This window comes from Aquila chrysaetos, chromosome 2 (assembly GCF_900496995.4).
Source record: "Aquila chrysaetos chrysaetos chromosome 2, bAquChr1.4, whole genome shotgun sequence".
Classification (NCBI taxonomy): Eukaryota; Metazoa; Chordata; class Aves; order Accipitriformes; family Accipitridae; genus Aquila; species Aquila chrysaetos.
The window spans coordinates 74,337,975-74,354,476 of NC_044005.1; the positions used below are offsets into that span (position 1 = coordinate 74,337,975).

The 16,502-nt window shown below is 41.0% G+C and overlaps 1 protein-coding gene across 2 annotated transcripts in view; it reads left to right on the plus strand.

Annotated features, from left to right (window-relative positions):
• ELOVL4 (ELOVL fatty acid elongase 4) overlaps positions 1 to 7,163 on the plus strand; it is a 35,334-nt gene extending 28,171 nt beyond the window's left edge. For both annotated transcript variants that reach the window (XM_030043976.2, XM_030043984.2), the window contains exons 5-6: positions 1,646 to 1,773; positions 2,282 to 7,163. In XM_030043976.2, the coding sequence (XP_029899836.1) occupies positions 1,646 to 1,773; positions 2,282 to 2,557 (404 nt within the window). In that variant the 3' untranslated portion in view covers positions 2,558 to 7,163. The remainder of the gene's footprint in view (positions 1 to 1,645; positions 1,774 to 2,281) is intronic.
• The last annotated feature ends 9,339 nt before the right edge of the window (positions 7,164 to 16,502 follow it).

The window sequence follows — 16,502 nt, forward strand, 5'->3', positions numbered from 1 at the left end:
ATGACCCAAGTCTATAATTCATTATCAGGCTTTTTTTTCCCTGGCTTCCTTTCTAGAGCCCCGATCAAAGAAAGTCATTCCATTGTACTTGCCACATCCTCCTTTGCCTGCATTGTACCCTTGTTGCTGTTGTTTTGCCTTGTCCCTCTCAAATTATAAGCTCTACAGAGCTGGGGGTTCAGGGAGAGCACCCTGTTTTGTTTGTAATGTGTTTTGTAAGCTTAAGACGCTGAAAATAACATATAGTGAACACCACACCAAACTAATATTTTGGGGTTTTTTTTCAAACCACACTAATATGTAATGCCTGGGCGTTTTATGGTCTCATTTACTATAGATATTTTGTACTGAGGGATTACTCTATATTCAAAAGAAGAAATATTTAAAATTAGTATCTGTGACTATCCTTGAATTTCGCCCAAGTAATCTGCAGGATGCAGGTACTTAACCAAACATTTCATGATCTTTGTTGGCTACTGCACCCATAAAATGAGTTTATTGGAGACTGGATGCTTACTTGTAGTCTTACTTAGAAATACCCTGGATATCTCAAAATGCCCTCTCCATTGTTGCCTTTTCAGACTTTTCATGCTGAATAACAGCAGTTTTCAATACAACAGTTGCAACTATTTCCAAATTTATTTCAAGTTTTGGTGTTCTTGCACTGCCTCTTAGTTTCTAGCCCCTGCAAAAGGAAAAGCAACAGTTGCTCTTCTGCATTTATGTAGTGCTACTGCATAAACGTGGATAGATCTATGTTCTTCTGTTTTCTAGTTGATAGCACATTGCTTACATAGACAGATCTATTATAAACTAGACCCTTTTATAACTAACTGGGTCTAGACCACATGGGCATCTGAGCTGTTTGATGTCAGCAGCTATTGTCTGTATTGCCCTAATTTTATACATTAGAGCCTTTTTGAGCCTCTCTGGCAGTGTAAGAATACCTTAACAAGGTATAATTTGTTTCTGTTAAATGGCTGCTAATCTTGACAGAGCTAAGAGATCTCAATGCAAATGAGAACTGTCATCTTCATTTCCAGCATGGTTCATTCTGGAAAAAGTTATAGTATATGTTTATACATTTAAGAATGCTGGATATTTTAAGTCATAAACAAGGAAACTAAAGTGGAGCAATTTAGACAAACTCACTTGGCAATGCCCCATTGCTTTGTATGACTTTTTGGCCTATTTATTCAGACTTCCACAGGAGTTTCTTGACTTCTTGCTGAGAAGTGAACCTTCTACATTTAAATACAGTTTAAAAGATTTTAGTTAAGAAGCTGATAGTTTATATTTTACATTGTCAAATACAGCTTTTAATAATCCTTTAGCAAAAGAATTGCAGTTATACTACAATAACTAATGTGGAATCCATGTGATTTATGTCTGTTCAACAAAAATCTTAGGAAAAGTTTTTGCATAAGTAGTTCCATGAAAGATGTGACATACTACTTGCATGAACAGCTATCTGTGTCAGCACATGTTGGCGGTCAGGTCTATACTGTACTATCGAATATTTCAGAGATGGAATCCTGGCATGTCCTGTGCTTTATAATTTTTACTACCACGTGAATAATACTAGAAAAGACTTCTCTCTCTTTTTCAAAATTACATTACAATCTTCCCTTCTGTTCCTGCACAGCTTTTTTCGGAGCTCAGATGAATGCATTTATTCATGTCATTATGTACATGTATTATGGATTAGCCGCCTGTGGCCCTAAATTTCAGAAATACCTGTGGTGGAAACGATACTTGACCATACTGCAATTGGTAAGTAAATTTCTCCCTTTATCTCAGAAGGTATTGCCTCTGAGTGGATTTGCATTTGCAGAGCTTTGGAACAGATGCTGCTCCTTCCAAAAGTTCTTTGCTGTCTGATACTTACAGCTCAAGTTAGAACGCTTCCTGGAGGTGGAAGTATTTATATCATTTCTCAAAATATAAGCAGCATAGATAAGAGATATGCGAGTAAGGTTTAATACTACTTTACTGGTTGTTTCAACTGAATTGCAAAAACCTGTTCAAAAGGTAGAGAAAGTCCAGATCTCTTAATGTCTTCTCATTTTCCTATTTCTGAAAACTGGTGCCAGGTACTGCAATAGATTTGATGTTCCTGGTCAAGCCTATGTGTTCATGCATGATGTGACAGCCAAATACAGCTTCCCTACCACCTCCCAATTTAGCAGTTTTCATAACTTAATGCATCGGTATACATCGGTGCAGTCAGTCCTACAGAATATATCCAGACCTTTTTGATTCTGTATTTTCTGTCTTTCAGGTGCAGTTCCATGTGACTATTGGCCACACAGCCTTGTCTATTTATATTGATTGTCCTTTCCCTAAATGGATGCACTGGGGTGTAATTTTCTATGCTGTCACCTTCATTTTCCTGTTTGGTAACTTCTACTATCGGACATATAAGCTGCCCAAGGAATCCATAAAGAATGGCAAAATAGCAAATGGTGCTGTTGCAAATGGAATAAGCAAACCAGAAAATAATGCAGTGGTGGAAAATGGAAAAAAGCAGAAAAAGGGAAAAGCAAAAGGAGAGTAACTTGATCCAGGCCTTAACCATTGTTGGCAGTGAGGAACCTCCAGTTTGGTTTATAAAAGGAAGAAAAAACCACTATCTGTACCAATTAACCTTAGGTTACTGAAGAGCTAGAACACAGATATTTTCATTATTTATGAGGATTGTTTTAAGAACAACACTAAAGTTGAATTTCTATTGTAATTATGTAATTATCATGCATATGGTCTCTGTGTAAACTTGTAGACTGCTGGTGTTGGTGAATGTATGGAAGAATTGCAGTTGATTCCATGTTTAGCAGTCCAAAAGTTAATACTACCATTGATACAGGCAGTTTTGTTGGCACCCACATTTCTTTGGGGGAGGGAGGGGAAGGAAGTAGCATTCGGATACTTGTGTTTTCTTTCCAGAAAATTATTAAATTTCAAATTATGACATATTATCTAATCAGAATGCGCAACTTTTCTTGTCCTCCTTGGAGAGTATCTTCAGACACTTTACGTTTATGTGCTGTCAGAACAGTGTTTGACTTTTCAGACATTACTTGATTTAATTGAATGTCTGTTACAGTTTGTTTGGTTTTTTTCTTGTGTGGAAATATACCTACCTCTTCATCTGCTGAAAAGAATATCGAGCATTAAATAACTGGTTTCTGAAATATGGAGTCCTCTAATATAAATATCCGTTAACACTAATTCAGGAGAAAATATGATTTCCTGTGGGAGTAAAAGGGATTTGGGGCGGTACTTTCTGGTCAAGTCATCAATAACCTTTTTCATTGTAAACTTAAATTTTGGAGTGGTACTTTTAATATAACTAAGTGAAGAAAACATTTTTAAGAATGTATAAATATGAAACAATGCATTGTTTGAAGCAAGCAGTAAAAGTAGGCCTGCTGCTTGTTATCCGTGACCTGCATTAAACCTGTGGTACTGACTGATAACTGAAAATGCTGAGGTAATATGGTGGAGAGAAAACAACAATATGTAATTCCATTGAGAAATGCTGTGTGTATGGGTAGTCATGCTAACCACAAGACAGTCACTTTATTGGGAGAGAGAATTTGGTTAAAAAGTACTAAATACAGCAAACAAAATGTTGAAAATGCTGCTACTGCTTGATACCCATCAAAACTGTATTTGACTTTTTTTGGTTTTGTATTTAGACACTAGCAGCCAAAGTATTGCTAGTAGTCAGGGCACCATTTTAATGTGAAAGTCAGAGATGGGCTTCTGGAACTCTATTCCCAAAATATTCTCGGCACTTTTCAACCTAATTGACAAAGTGATTCTGCTAATCTTTTTTTATTCAAAACTGCTAAAATAAGTAGAAGCCTTTTAGATGGCTTTTCATCTTACGTGATAGATTAATGGACTTCTTATTGCTCCTTTTGTGAAGAAAATATGGAAAGAGTTATTCTCCTTCCAAATAATGTGATTGCTAAGAGAGATGTTTTGAGCTCCTCAGCATGCAATGAGTGTAAGACAGGAGTGGAATTGGAAACCATATCCTGAACTCCCATGTTCCTTGCTCATCAGTGCAAGAGCTGCATTGTTGCTGTTTAAATGCATTCCTCCCAGCTCTTGTCAAAAACATATTCATAGTTAGTGACAAACTTGCATCTGGCAAGTGACACCATTGTTGCAGGAAAAAAGTACATGGAGCTGTAGGTGTAAAGTATGTGACACGTTTAATAGTTTTTGCATCTTGATTATCCATTTGTCCGTTTATAATATGCAAACAGGTCACATCATCTGTGTCTCAGGTTTGTCTCTTGTCTATACTAAAAACTGTCTAAACCCAAAAAACAGGTCCTAGGGAAAAAAAGGTTGGATTTAGTCTGTTATATTAAGAAATAATTCCTAATGCTGGCGTTGATTCAGCTGGAAGATAGATAGTTCATCCATAATCTCCACCACTGTGGATTTTATGGCAGAATATAGGATTGTGAAAGAATGTCTCTGCTGAACTGTAATGCATGTGACCATTAAGTTTCCTATATGCTGTGTCTTGTGATTCTTCCAGCCTTTGTACTGATGCTTTTTGCATTTGCGTCAATCTGTATTTATGTAGTGTGGCATGGGGAGGAGCGATAGTGGTCTACCCTTCCTTCTTGCAGAGATGCCACTACTGTTAACCAAGCCAAAATGCTGGCTGACTGGGTAACTTTGGAATGGCTAAAGGAGCAAATAACTACAAAGCAAGCTAGCAGATTTACAGCACGCCTGCTACTCCAAGGTGATGGCTTGTGTGAATACACTTACCCTACTGTAAATTCAAGGTAGTTTATCCCATTTTGATTAAAGGGTAGCTTCTTTCTATTTGCCATGGGATGCGGGCAGCTAACTTGCAAATCTGTATCATTCCTTGTATTGTGTCAAATTGGTTGTTTGCTCTGTCTTTCTTTAGGTAAGCCAGATCAGATAAACTGATACTCTTAATGTGATCTAGCTCTGAAAGGGCATACTGAGAAGTATTCCAGTACAGGTTCAATTATGCCTTTGCTACACTTTGTAAAGTAAGAATTATGTCTTGCATGTTGGCAGATATTTAAATAACTGAAAGTCAAATCTTCTCTCCCCTTGTCATGCATGGAAGCTGCTTAAAGTTGATAACCACTTGAACCTTATTGGCAGAACTTGAGTAGAATCCTACCCTCGAACTCTGGGGCGCTTGGTAACTTTTAAGAAAAAATGAAACAATGGATTGTGAGAATGCATGCATACATATGCATCATGTTGTCTGGCCCTGTGGGTAAAACCAGTTTGAGAGATTAGCATTTCATGGGAAAAAAAAAAAAATCAGTTATTAAATTGCTGGAACACTGCTGTTTTGAGTCCATCTTCTGCAATATGGTTTTACTAGGTCTATTTATGATATATTTGATTGTTCATGTGATTTGAGTCCCATTATGATCTTGAGTATAATGGCCTTATTAAATGTGCATTTTTGTAGGCGTGGTCTTGAGTGCAATACTTCTGGTTCTGACTATGCGGCCAGACTCACAGAATACAGGGCTGAACTTGTTCGGCTTTTTCTTTTTCAAAATTTGAGGCAATGATGCACATGTGAGATACTGCCAGATTTATTAAAGTCATCGAGTCCAAGGCACCTCCAGAATTTTGCCATGAAAGTAATAGAATATAGGTACAAATGTTTGTGTTTGCTGTACGCAGAACTGAAATTTAAATTATATCTACTTTGCATGGTTTGTTTTGTTTTGTTTTTTTTTTTTTTCTAAATGCTTCCAATTTATTTAAAAGTGAAATTCAAACCATTTGGAACTTTTCTTTTTTGCCAATGAAAGATACTTTTTTGCTAACAGTTCTGAAGCTCTTGGACCAGAGTCTCATAATTATTTGATGCCATATAAGTAATACCATTTCATTTAGCCTCATCTCTAGCAGTGACAGTTGTTGGATTCTTTTAGTACTTTGTCAGTGTAAAATAAACACAGATTATCTATATGTGTGTGTGTATGTGTACACATACATAGTGTGTGTGTGTATATATATATGGGTTCTTAGCAGGTTCTTTCCATAGGTGAAGTAAATTACATTTCTTTAATGTGAAATTGGCAGGAGCTAATAGAACAGTTCTTACAGCTCGAGCAGTAAAATGAAGCAGTTTTCATTGATCCATAGATCCAATATTGGTCTTGCAGTCATAAATAGTATTTGTCAGTCATTTTAGACATAGGATGGCAGACAAGCCAGAGCCATTTCTCCCAGTGTAATACATATTTTGAGGCATCAATTGTAGATTCTAAGGGGAGGGACCTCAACTCAGAGGAGCTGAGGAGTTATGCTGTTTTATAGTAGGGATTATTTTAGGAAACAATAGGAGTAACTTGCTCCAGGTAAGTCTTTGAAGTCATTATGATCAAATTCTCTGTTTAACAAAATGCTTTTTTAATGAATACAAGCATGGCCTATTTGATTATATGACCATTAACTACTTCCAGCTCCAGATCAGGAGAAAAAGATGAAGGCAAAATAAAAATGCTGCACATTTATTTTTTAGGTTAATCTTAGGGCATGTTTCTTCAGAGTAAGCACTTGACCTTCATGTGCTGGGGAGGCAGGTAGAAAAGGAGTAAATAGCTATTGTGCTGAAAGGTCTCACTCCTTAAATAGCTTATGAGCACACTTGCTATTTCATAAAAACTTGAGTAAAATTGTTCATGGTGCATAAAGTTAAACCTTGCATGAAGTTAGTGTGGGATGAGAGTCATAATGTTTAAACAGGTATTTAAAATTAGATCTGTTTCAGTTAAAATTGAAGGGAACGGGGAGCTTATTAAGTATCTGGATAGTGTATTTATCTTGGTTAGAAGCACAGACTAATCCAATTTGGCACCTAAAGCAAGTCACCCATATGACATCTCATTGTGTCATGGTTTTATGAGTTGGCCTCTTTGCTAATGTAAGCAGTTGGAGCTCCGTGGAGATCAGTGGGGTTGTTCCCATTTACCTCAGAAGAGTACGTTTAACCCTAAAGAACAGAGAAAATACTTGCTTTCTGCCAATACCCCAGGAGGATGAGGGAAATGTATGGTTCAGAATGCTGCTTTTGCGTAAGGTGTTCATGCTTTTGTAAACAATAAAAATAAACATTACTTTTTTCATGCTGTTTGAGTTTGGTTTTATACATTCCGTAGAATATTATTCTGTGTCCCGTCTTGCTTCAGGATGCTTGCTGATTTTACTGTGTTGCGCAGGTTGTGTTGATGTGATCTGTTATAGTGCCCAAAATTTTGAGAAAAACGTTTTTGTGGCACATCCTCCCATTTTAAGGTTATGAGGACTTTCTAATTTTGGATATTGCCTCAAAATGGTAGTCTAGTGGCTTTGAAGTCACCCTTAGGGAGTTGACTGAAAATAGGATGTCCACTTAAAAAACAAGTCTCCTGGGATATATCCTGGCTGTACAGCACGTGTAACAGCGTCAGATTTGGTCCAAACACCATCTTAAGGCTGGGATAAACTGAAAGTGTTGGTTGGAGTTGGCCTTTGCTTTTCTCCCAGTATAGCTTGTGCCTTGGATATGCAGGAGAGGGGGGGAAGGATCAGCAAAGTGAAAAATGAATGTAATGCCTGAATATAATGGTTCTAGCTAAGAAACTTTCTCAATCTTCTGTTTTGAGAAGGTGGTGGTAAGAGACTCTGCACGCTGTACACAAGGCTCCAGATTGTTTGGTCTTGGAAGTATCAACAGTTAGGAATACAACTGGCCACATGGTTTAGTTTTTGCTGGGTACCGCATTGTGTTAATGTGATGTCTCATCCCAGGGAATCTGGAGCACTTTTGGCAGTAGGTGTAATTCACGGTTACATGTTGCTGTGTACAATAAGTTCCTTCCTAGCCAGTGCACCAGGTATGATCACTGTAATCAACCTTATAATACCGAGTTGCACCCATGTTGCACTCCTAGCACCTAAGTGCGAATAGCTACTGCGGATGTCAGCTAGTAGAGAATCAAGTCTGCCATCATAGCAAAATATGGTGTGGTCAATTATCTCTTGCATAATTTGCAGCTGTTGCTTCAATCCATTGCTTACACCCTCCCTGGAATCAGAAAATACACCAAGTGTTCAGAGCAGGATTTGTCCCTTACATGATTAACCCATGCTGGTGGTAGGCACTCTGTCCGGACATCTTTTCCATAATACTTAATCCCCACCAGTAATTACAAATAAGCACACATGATCAAGTTAGATTCATCAGATGCTTGGATAGAATAGACTGGATCCTCTGTTTTGCATGTTGGGTTTTCTTTATTATATCACTTGCTGCTTAATGTCCAGGAAATTGGGGTTGGGGGAAAGGTTTTATGACCTGTTTGCTTGCTTGGCTCAAAGCACTGGAGTTCCCACAAGAGAGTGGGTGAACGCAGGCTGTAGTCTTGGACGCAAATAAATGAAGCATGTACTCAAAGTCAGTTTTGAAGGCAATACTTTCTATGGACTAGTGCCTTTCAGTGTCTTTTTATGCTTGGGACTTCTAGATAGCCTAACAAATGCACACACACTTTTCTATTGATTGCCTGATGTGGCAGTTACATCGCATTTGACTTAATTACAAAGATGTTTATTGATGGGCAAGATTATGGCTCTTTTGATCATCGCGGTGCCAGTTGTCCAGGGCCTGATTAGTGCACACTGGTCTGATAGCATTAAACAGTGCTGGCAGTTCCTGCCAGAGCACCATACAGTCAGTACAGTTTTGAGGGGAAAAAGCTATTTGCCTTTTGATTCAATATGTGGGAATTGATACGAGCTCGTAAGGCATCACTGCTATCTGTCAAATCAATATCAGGTAGGTTTTAGTCTGCTAAATGGGAAGAAATCTTTGATTCTTGAAATGATTCAATGATAAATGTCTGTCCTTATCTTTAGATTGAGAACTGTTATTCTTGCAGTGGTATCATCTTAAATGTATTTCATGAGAAAACCACCTTTATGCTGGTATCTTCTGGAATGTGTTTATGGGAGAAGACTAGAGAAATATGAGAAATAACTTGGGCCAAAAGCTGGAGAACATGGAGTAGTCGCTCCTCTAGTTTTGCCCTTGCCTCTAGATGTTGTAGGAGTTAGATGACTACTCTATAACTGTTACTTCTGTGTATTTATTATTTATAGATGCTGTAACAGTATACAAGTAGTGTACTTGTGCATAAGTACCTTCTGGAGTACATAAAAATTGCTTTGTCTTAAATTACAATAGAGCGAGCTATTTATCTAAGCACAAATGCTTGTAGTGGAAGTAATGACAAACATTGTAGTCCTGTATTGGCAGGACTCACAAATAATTAATATTTACTCTGTATTTTCTGATTAATAATCTTCAGAGCTTCTGAGGAGCTCCTTGCAACAACACAAAGCTCTGTGAAGATGAGAATTGCTATGTAACTGCTAAAAATTTACTTTGCAGAGCTCCTGTTATTGCTTTGTTTCTTTTTTGTAAATGTGTCTTCAGGTCAGGTACTTGCTTACTAAATTATTGCAGAGTGGGATGTACTTCATAGAAAGATCTTGCAGTAGTTGCAAGTGAGTAAAATGCTAAAATGCACGCTGGGCTGTTGCGCAGTCAAGGGTTTCAAGCCCATGGCGTCGCTTGGTACGCTGGCTTCGCCTCAAATGCTGCTCGTGGGCACAGGGAACAGCAATCTGGATCTGTCCAGCCCACTATGAATTTTCTTTACTGGACAGCAGATTCTCACCTGGGATTTGGTGTCTGACCTAGTTTCCACACATTTGGCAGAAGGGGCAGGAGAAGTCCTTGGGCCAAAGAGGAATTTTTTTTTTTTTTTTTTTTTTTGCAGTTTTGCCTACTCTCAAAATAACAAACTTGGCAGGGGGTGTTTGAATGTTTGCTGACAGCTTGAGGTATGGAGTTTGAAGAAAATATGGCTCTGGATTCAGTACTTGTAGAGAGCCTAGCATGCTTTTTGGTTCTTAGTTGCTTGACGTAAACCACATGTGCTGGAAATACTCCAGTTAAATAGGAAAAAAAATTAAAAGCCACCACCTTTTAGGATTTATTCAGAAAATGAGGCTTTATGTAGTAGCTAGCTTTTTACTGAAAACTTGCCCTTTTTTCCCCTTTGCTCTCTCTAACTGCTGTGCATGCCTTTCTGCTCTGCTGGGGTGGCTCCTTGGATGAAGATTGCCATGTGTGTTCAGGAAATAATTTACTGCTGTGATTTGTCACTGGGGCTTTTGACATGACTTCTCATATGGTCTGAAATGCCGAATAGCAGCCGCACAGCCTGAGCAGGTTGAGTAGTAACAGTATTTTGCACATAATGGTCTCAAGGCATCGCTACAAAACTGGGTGTTCTGGATACACTAAGCTAGAAAAAGGAACAGCTTTTATTAATTTTTGTCTTCCTGCTTAACAAATACGGGCCTACAAGGACAAAGTCCAGTTTTGTATTCTATGATACGAAGGTGTATTGTACGCTCATAACCAGAGCTTATGGCTGCAAGAGATGGAGAGTTTACTGCGCTATAAAATCACTTTGTTAGAGATTTTATACTGAGCTATTCTCTTCTGTGATCAGAGTTTAATAAAAAAATGGATTTTTATATAAATCTGACTTTTGTTTTTTATTTCAAAATCAGGTCACTAGTACAAGTATTTTCTTGCATGGGTAAAAATTCTCATCCTGACTTTTTGATGCTCTCCAGGTGAAGTTTCAGTTAATGAGAATTTTCCCTAGCTGAGGACACTCTGTGGTGCTAACAGAATTTATAAGAGCTCACTTACTGTGTAGACCTCACATTGCACACCAAGATATTCAGAGAATAATGGAAAAATAAGTACCAAAACCCTTTATTTTCTATTTAGATTTTTTTTTTTAAAAAGACTTTACCATGAAGGTATAACTACTTTAGTAAAACACTAGGAGAAGTGGCAATGTGCTTTGAACTTACACAGTGTTGGCTGTGGCAGATTCCTTATGAGAAAAACCTGCTTTGTGCTGCAGACTGGTGCATGGGCAGGGTTTTTTTTTTCCTGCTTTCTGACACTTTATTAAATCTGCTTTTGATAAGGATCAGATATGAGAGTGTACGTGCAACGTTTGTAGCTCAAACTCTCCTGAACGCCTCTGGTTGCACCAGCACTACGGAATACACCTGCAGTACCGTAATGGTAAGCAGTCGGCAAAAGTTGTCTGTCTCACAGGTCTATAAATCTCTTGGACCTGGAAGGTGTTGTCTAAAGCCTGTTGAAAGCTATAGAGGTAGTGATTTACTAAAATCCTTGAACTGAACCCTTAGGATGACAGTTTGAATTCTAAATAAAGCAAGCCTGTTGGTTTTTTTTTTTTTTCCATACTTAGACTCACATGTTGCTGCGCAAAAGTAGGGTTCAGCTCAGTTTTGGCACCTGTTTGAGGCAATTTCTCGTTCTTTCAACACCTTGAGTCTTTGACTCTATGAGCCTCTGGTCCTGCCGCTGGCTACCAGGGAGCAGCACGGGGCTCTCAGCGGTTCACTGCAAGTGCTAGAAGATGGCTGCTCGGCAGCTCTAGTAAGTGATGCGTTAAGTAGAAGGAATCAATTTACTTTGTCTGCGGTGTGTTTTGTTTGGAATTTTAACAACTGACTGGAGCCTATGTGGGTATTTTAATCTGATCAAAATATTCATGGTATTTTCTTCACATCATGTCTTGGTGCATGTTTTTCAGGGAGGGAAGGAGCGTACGCTGGGTTACAAACAGGTGCACAAAGCGCTAGTGGTTTGCTTGCTGTTGAATTGCGAGGATGCTGAAAATAATATGTTGTTTTAGCCGGACAAGTGGTTTTGGGTTCTATTCTCAATTTAAATTTTGGTGTAGCAATTTTGGCAGCATAACATCTTGAAGTAATGCAAGGGGGTTTTTTGTTTGTTAGACCAGGCACAGAATGCTGTACAGTAGCTCCTTCACTGAGCAAAACTCCCTTTGTAAGCATAATGCTAGACACCAAGATTAGCTATCAACATTGTTATGACCTGGTGAGCAGCGTATTCTGGATCTGAATTAGGAATTTTAAAAAAATTCCATAATCTGTCAGAAAGTAGATATAGTCAACAGCTTTTTTCCAGCACTGTGGCTAGGCCAGGACATAGAGATATGTGCCATTGTTAGCTGCAAAAGCTATGTTTAGGAACAAGGAATAATTTTTAAAAGTCATTACATTTAACACAACTTTGTCATCTCTTTCTTCAGCATTGAGGAACAAGGTAAAGAAAAAAATCCCTGTGCTCACTGAGGTTATTACTTACCGTTCTTTTTGTGCCCTCTGCTATTTTAGTAGCAGAAGCAACCAAATTAAGAAATGCCCTCATTATTGCTTACTAATGCTACTTATTTTAAGAAAATCAGTGTCAGGTTTGAAAGTCCCAGCTGGAACCTGTTTCTCTTTGTTGCTTAGATAAAATAGCCTTTACAGTCGTGAAGAATGCTTTAGAAAAGAGATTAATGATCCACTCAGTCAGAGATGGGGGGTGGGCTAATTGTATTTCTTCGTTTCTTTTTTCAGCAGCTGTTATAATGCACTCTGAATGTTTGAGCCAGAATTTCAGTTCCTGGAGCTGGAATTTCTGCAGCAGAAGAAGCATTTTATGTTGGCAAGGAGGACTCCATACATGCCCAGTGGGATGGCCCTGGCATCCCGTGGACGGTGAAAGAATTAGAAATCATAGGAATATTTGGCCCTGACCCCCTTTTAAAATTAAAATATTCTCATCCCTGGTAATTCCTATTTCTTGGGACTGGTTTACCTTTCCGGACTTACTGGACTGACTGAACAGCAATTTAAATAAGTAAATAAATAAAAATAGCAGGTCTTGAATTTCTGCTCCAGGTGGTTTAGTGGGGAAGGTGAAAATTCCCGTAGCTGGCAACTGCATCCACTTACAAAACATTTTCTAGGTGGCACTTGGATTTAGCAGGTTTCGCACAACCTGCGAGCTGTTACCAGATGACACTACACAGGGACGGGTACAGGTGAGTGGTGGGGAAGGCAGAACCAGCTGGGTGACATATTTCACTACGGTGTTTCCTTAGGAAAACTTGGAGCCTTTCCTAACTGCTGATGTTCTCTAAGGAAGAGCTAAATAATGTTCTGGCATCAATAGGTAGGGCGTTTCTGCAGCTCCACCTCCTTGGCTTTAAAACTTTAACTGATGGGCAATCTTAAAGTGGCTTTTCTGGTGTCCACCTACCACCAAAAGCAAAAGCTGCTCTTTCAGGAGCTTCTCAACATCAGTAAAAGACCACTCTCAGGTGTTTGGTTTTGGGGTATTTTTTTACCTTAACAGGGAAAGGAGACCAAAAGAGAAGACCTAGACTTTACCGGGAATGGCTACCGTGCTGTTTAACTGCAGGTGGTTTGTATGTTTTCCAGTGGCTACAGGCAAGGATGAGAGAGGACTGAACAAGTTTTGAGCAGACACCCTTTCTGCAGTGTGGTGTCATGCCTTAACAATAGCGTTATCCCTCCTGGCAGCGCTATAAAGTCAGGAGATTATTTATTCAACAATAAAAAGCGGGGTAGGTAATTTGTGTTAGTGCTAGCTCTTTCTTAATATTTTTTTTCTAATAAAAAAAAAAGACATTTACGAAGTGGTTGGAATACTTGGTAAAGAACCAGAAACAAGACTTGCAAGAACTTGGGTAAGGATGACTCTCTCCTTTGATCCTGTTCCTTCCGCAGCCGTGGCAGGCTAACACACGGCTGCTGCTGCGCCTGCAAGCTCTGTGCAGGATTTACCGTGCCGAGGGGCTGGAAACGAGGTCCCCGGGTCGCTGCTGCCTCCCGGGGCACAGCGGTACGGAGAAACACCGAGAACTGGCAGAGCTTTTGCTCTCCTGCCCGTCCCCAGAGCAGCCCGGATCTTCACGTGCAATGGGTATCCTGCAACGCGCGATTTGTACCGTCACAACTCTTGCAGTTTCTGGTCTGCGATAAAAAAACAAATTAGTTTGCGCAGCGTTAAATAGGAATTTCGCTGAATGCTGAAAGCAAACGCTAAATCCCCGGTATCTTGTTCACGAATAATAAAATCTTTTTAATTTGGGATGTAATTAGCTTACATCATAAAAGTTTTTTAGATAAGCATTTTCTAAAAAACAGCTGAAAAACAGTCATATAGAAATATTTGTAATTGCTTGAAATTGCTTAAAAAGCCTCTAACACAGCAGCAGTTGTGTTAACCATAAAATCAGAGTGCTTACTTTTGCTAGGTGTGTCTAGATATACACACCCAGACACCCGTGTTATTGAAATTATCATGTTGCGCTTTTCACTTTTGTTTTGAAGGTGCATGTATTTTATCTTATGTTGAGTCTATACAGGCTATTTTCTGTATTTCTAATATTAAAATTAAACTAATCTGCTGTTGCTGTATTTTTCTGCGGCTCTTGTAAAGTACATTGTAAAACCCCCAACCTCTTCCTGGTGTTACTCGTGAGCAGTCCCAGATACATCAGTGTATTGGGTTTGTGTGGTAAGGTTTTGGTAGCGGGGGGGGCTACAGGGGCGGCTTCTGTGAGCAGCTGCTGGAAGCTTCCCCCATGTCCGACAGAGCCAATGCCGGCCGGCTCCAGGACGGACCCGCTGCTGGCCAAGGCCGAGCCCATCAGTGACGGTGGTAGTGCCTCTGGGAGAACAGATTTCAGAAGGGGAAAAAAACCTGCACAATTGCAGCTGGAGAAGAGAGGAGTGAGATCGTGTGAGAGCACCAGCCCTGCAGACCCCCAGGTCAGTGCAGAAGGAGGGCAGGAGGTGCTCCAGGCGCCGGAGCAGAGATTCCCCTGCAGCCCGTGGTGATGAAGACCATGGTGAGGCAGGCTGTCCCCCTGCAGCCCGGGGAGGTCCACGGGGGAGCAGATCTCCACCTGCAGCCCGGGGAGAGAGGACCCCACGCCGGAGCAGGGGGATGCCCGAAGGAGGCTGTGACCCCGTGGGAAGCCCACGCTGGAGCAGGCTCCTGGCAGGACCTGTGGCCCCACAGGGGACCCACGCTGGAGCAGTCTGTGCCCGAAGGACTGCAGCCCGGGGAAGGGACCCACGCTGGAGCAGAGGAAGAGTGAGGAGTCCTGCCCCTGAGGAGGAAGGAGCGGCAGAGACAAGGTGTGATGAACTGACCCCAACCACCATTCCCCGTCCCCCTGCGCCACTGGTGGGGAGGAGGGAGAGAAAACCAGGAGTGAAGCTGTGCCTGGGAAGAAGGGAGGGGTGTGGGGAAGGTGTTTTTAAGATTTGGTTTTATTTCTCATTATCATATTAATGGGCAATAAATTAATTTCCCCAAGTTGAGTCTGTTTTGCCTGCGATGGTAATTAGTGAGTGATCTCCCTGTCCTTATCTCAACCCACAAGAGCCTTTTGTTATATTTTCTCTCCCCTGTCCAGCTGAGGAGGGGAGCGATAGAGCAGCTTTGGTGGGCACGGGGTGTCCAGCCAGGGTCAACCCACCACACAGGGATGTGCCAGCCCAAGCACCAAAGAGACAGTCTGTTTTACAGAGCAAGCAGAAGTGTTTGTTTCCGCGTGATTTCAAGCGCAAGCAACAAACACATATAGCAAAAAATAAATTGGCATAGCCAGCGCTTCAAAGGGTGTGAGCTGCCACCCATGGTAATTTCAATCTGATACCTGCCGCCTTCCCCTTTGCAAAAGGCCGCTCGAATGATTCATGCGCTTGTCTACCGATGTTCCCGGCTTCTTAAACCACACCACTTAAGTCTTTGCCTTGGACCCAAAATTTTCACATGGTTTTTAAAAGGCTTTTTTGCGTGTATGTGTGCGTTCACAGAGCCTTCTTTTGAAAGAGAGGCGTTCCCAGCCTGCGCCCCAAGAGACAGGGCTGGCAGCGGGCAGTCACCCTCATCCCTTGCCTTACTCGCCTCGCTCTTGCTTGCTTTTCCCCGCGACTGCTCCCCGCGAAGGGATGGAGCCGTGTCCTCCTTCCCCACGGGCGACAGCAGAGACACCGAGCTGCCGGGAACTCTCCGGCTCTCCCAGGCAAGGGGTGCCTTGCCCTTTTCTGATTAGGCTGCAAAGTTTAGGACGCTGACCCAAACAGAAAGCCAGGAGGTGCGAGCACCTCCTCCCCTTGCTTTACAACTGGGCAGAGGAAGGAATCACCACGCTTCCATACCCTCCCTCTTCTTTTTCTCGCTGGATCCGCCCCCCCCCGCCAGCCCAGCTGCTCACCATTCCAAAGAACCTTCAAAATCTTTCCTAAAAAGCATTACAATTTATTTTTTTTTTAATTAGCACAGATGGCAATGCCTACTTTTCAAGAGGAACAAGGAGCTCTGCATCTCTCCAGCCCTGCCAGGGGAACTGTAGGGTGCTGGCGTGGTGGGTGGGCAGCGATTCCCACGGCGGCAGGCCTGTGCGGCCACGCTTTCCCAATGCCTCCAGTGACTGATCCACTTGGCAAAGCAGCTCTTCTGGTTACGTTTAGTT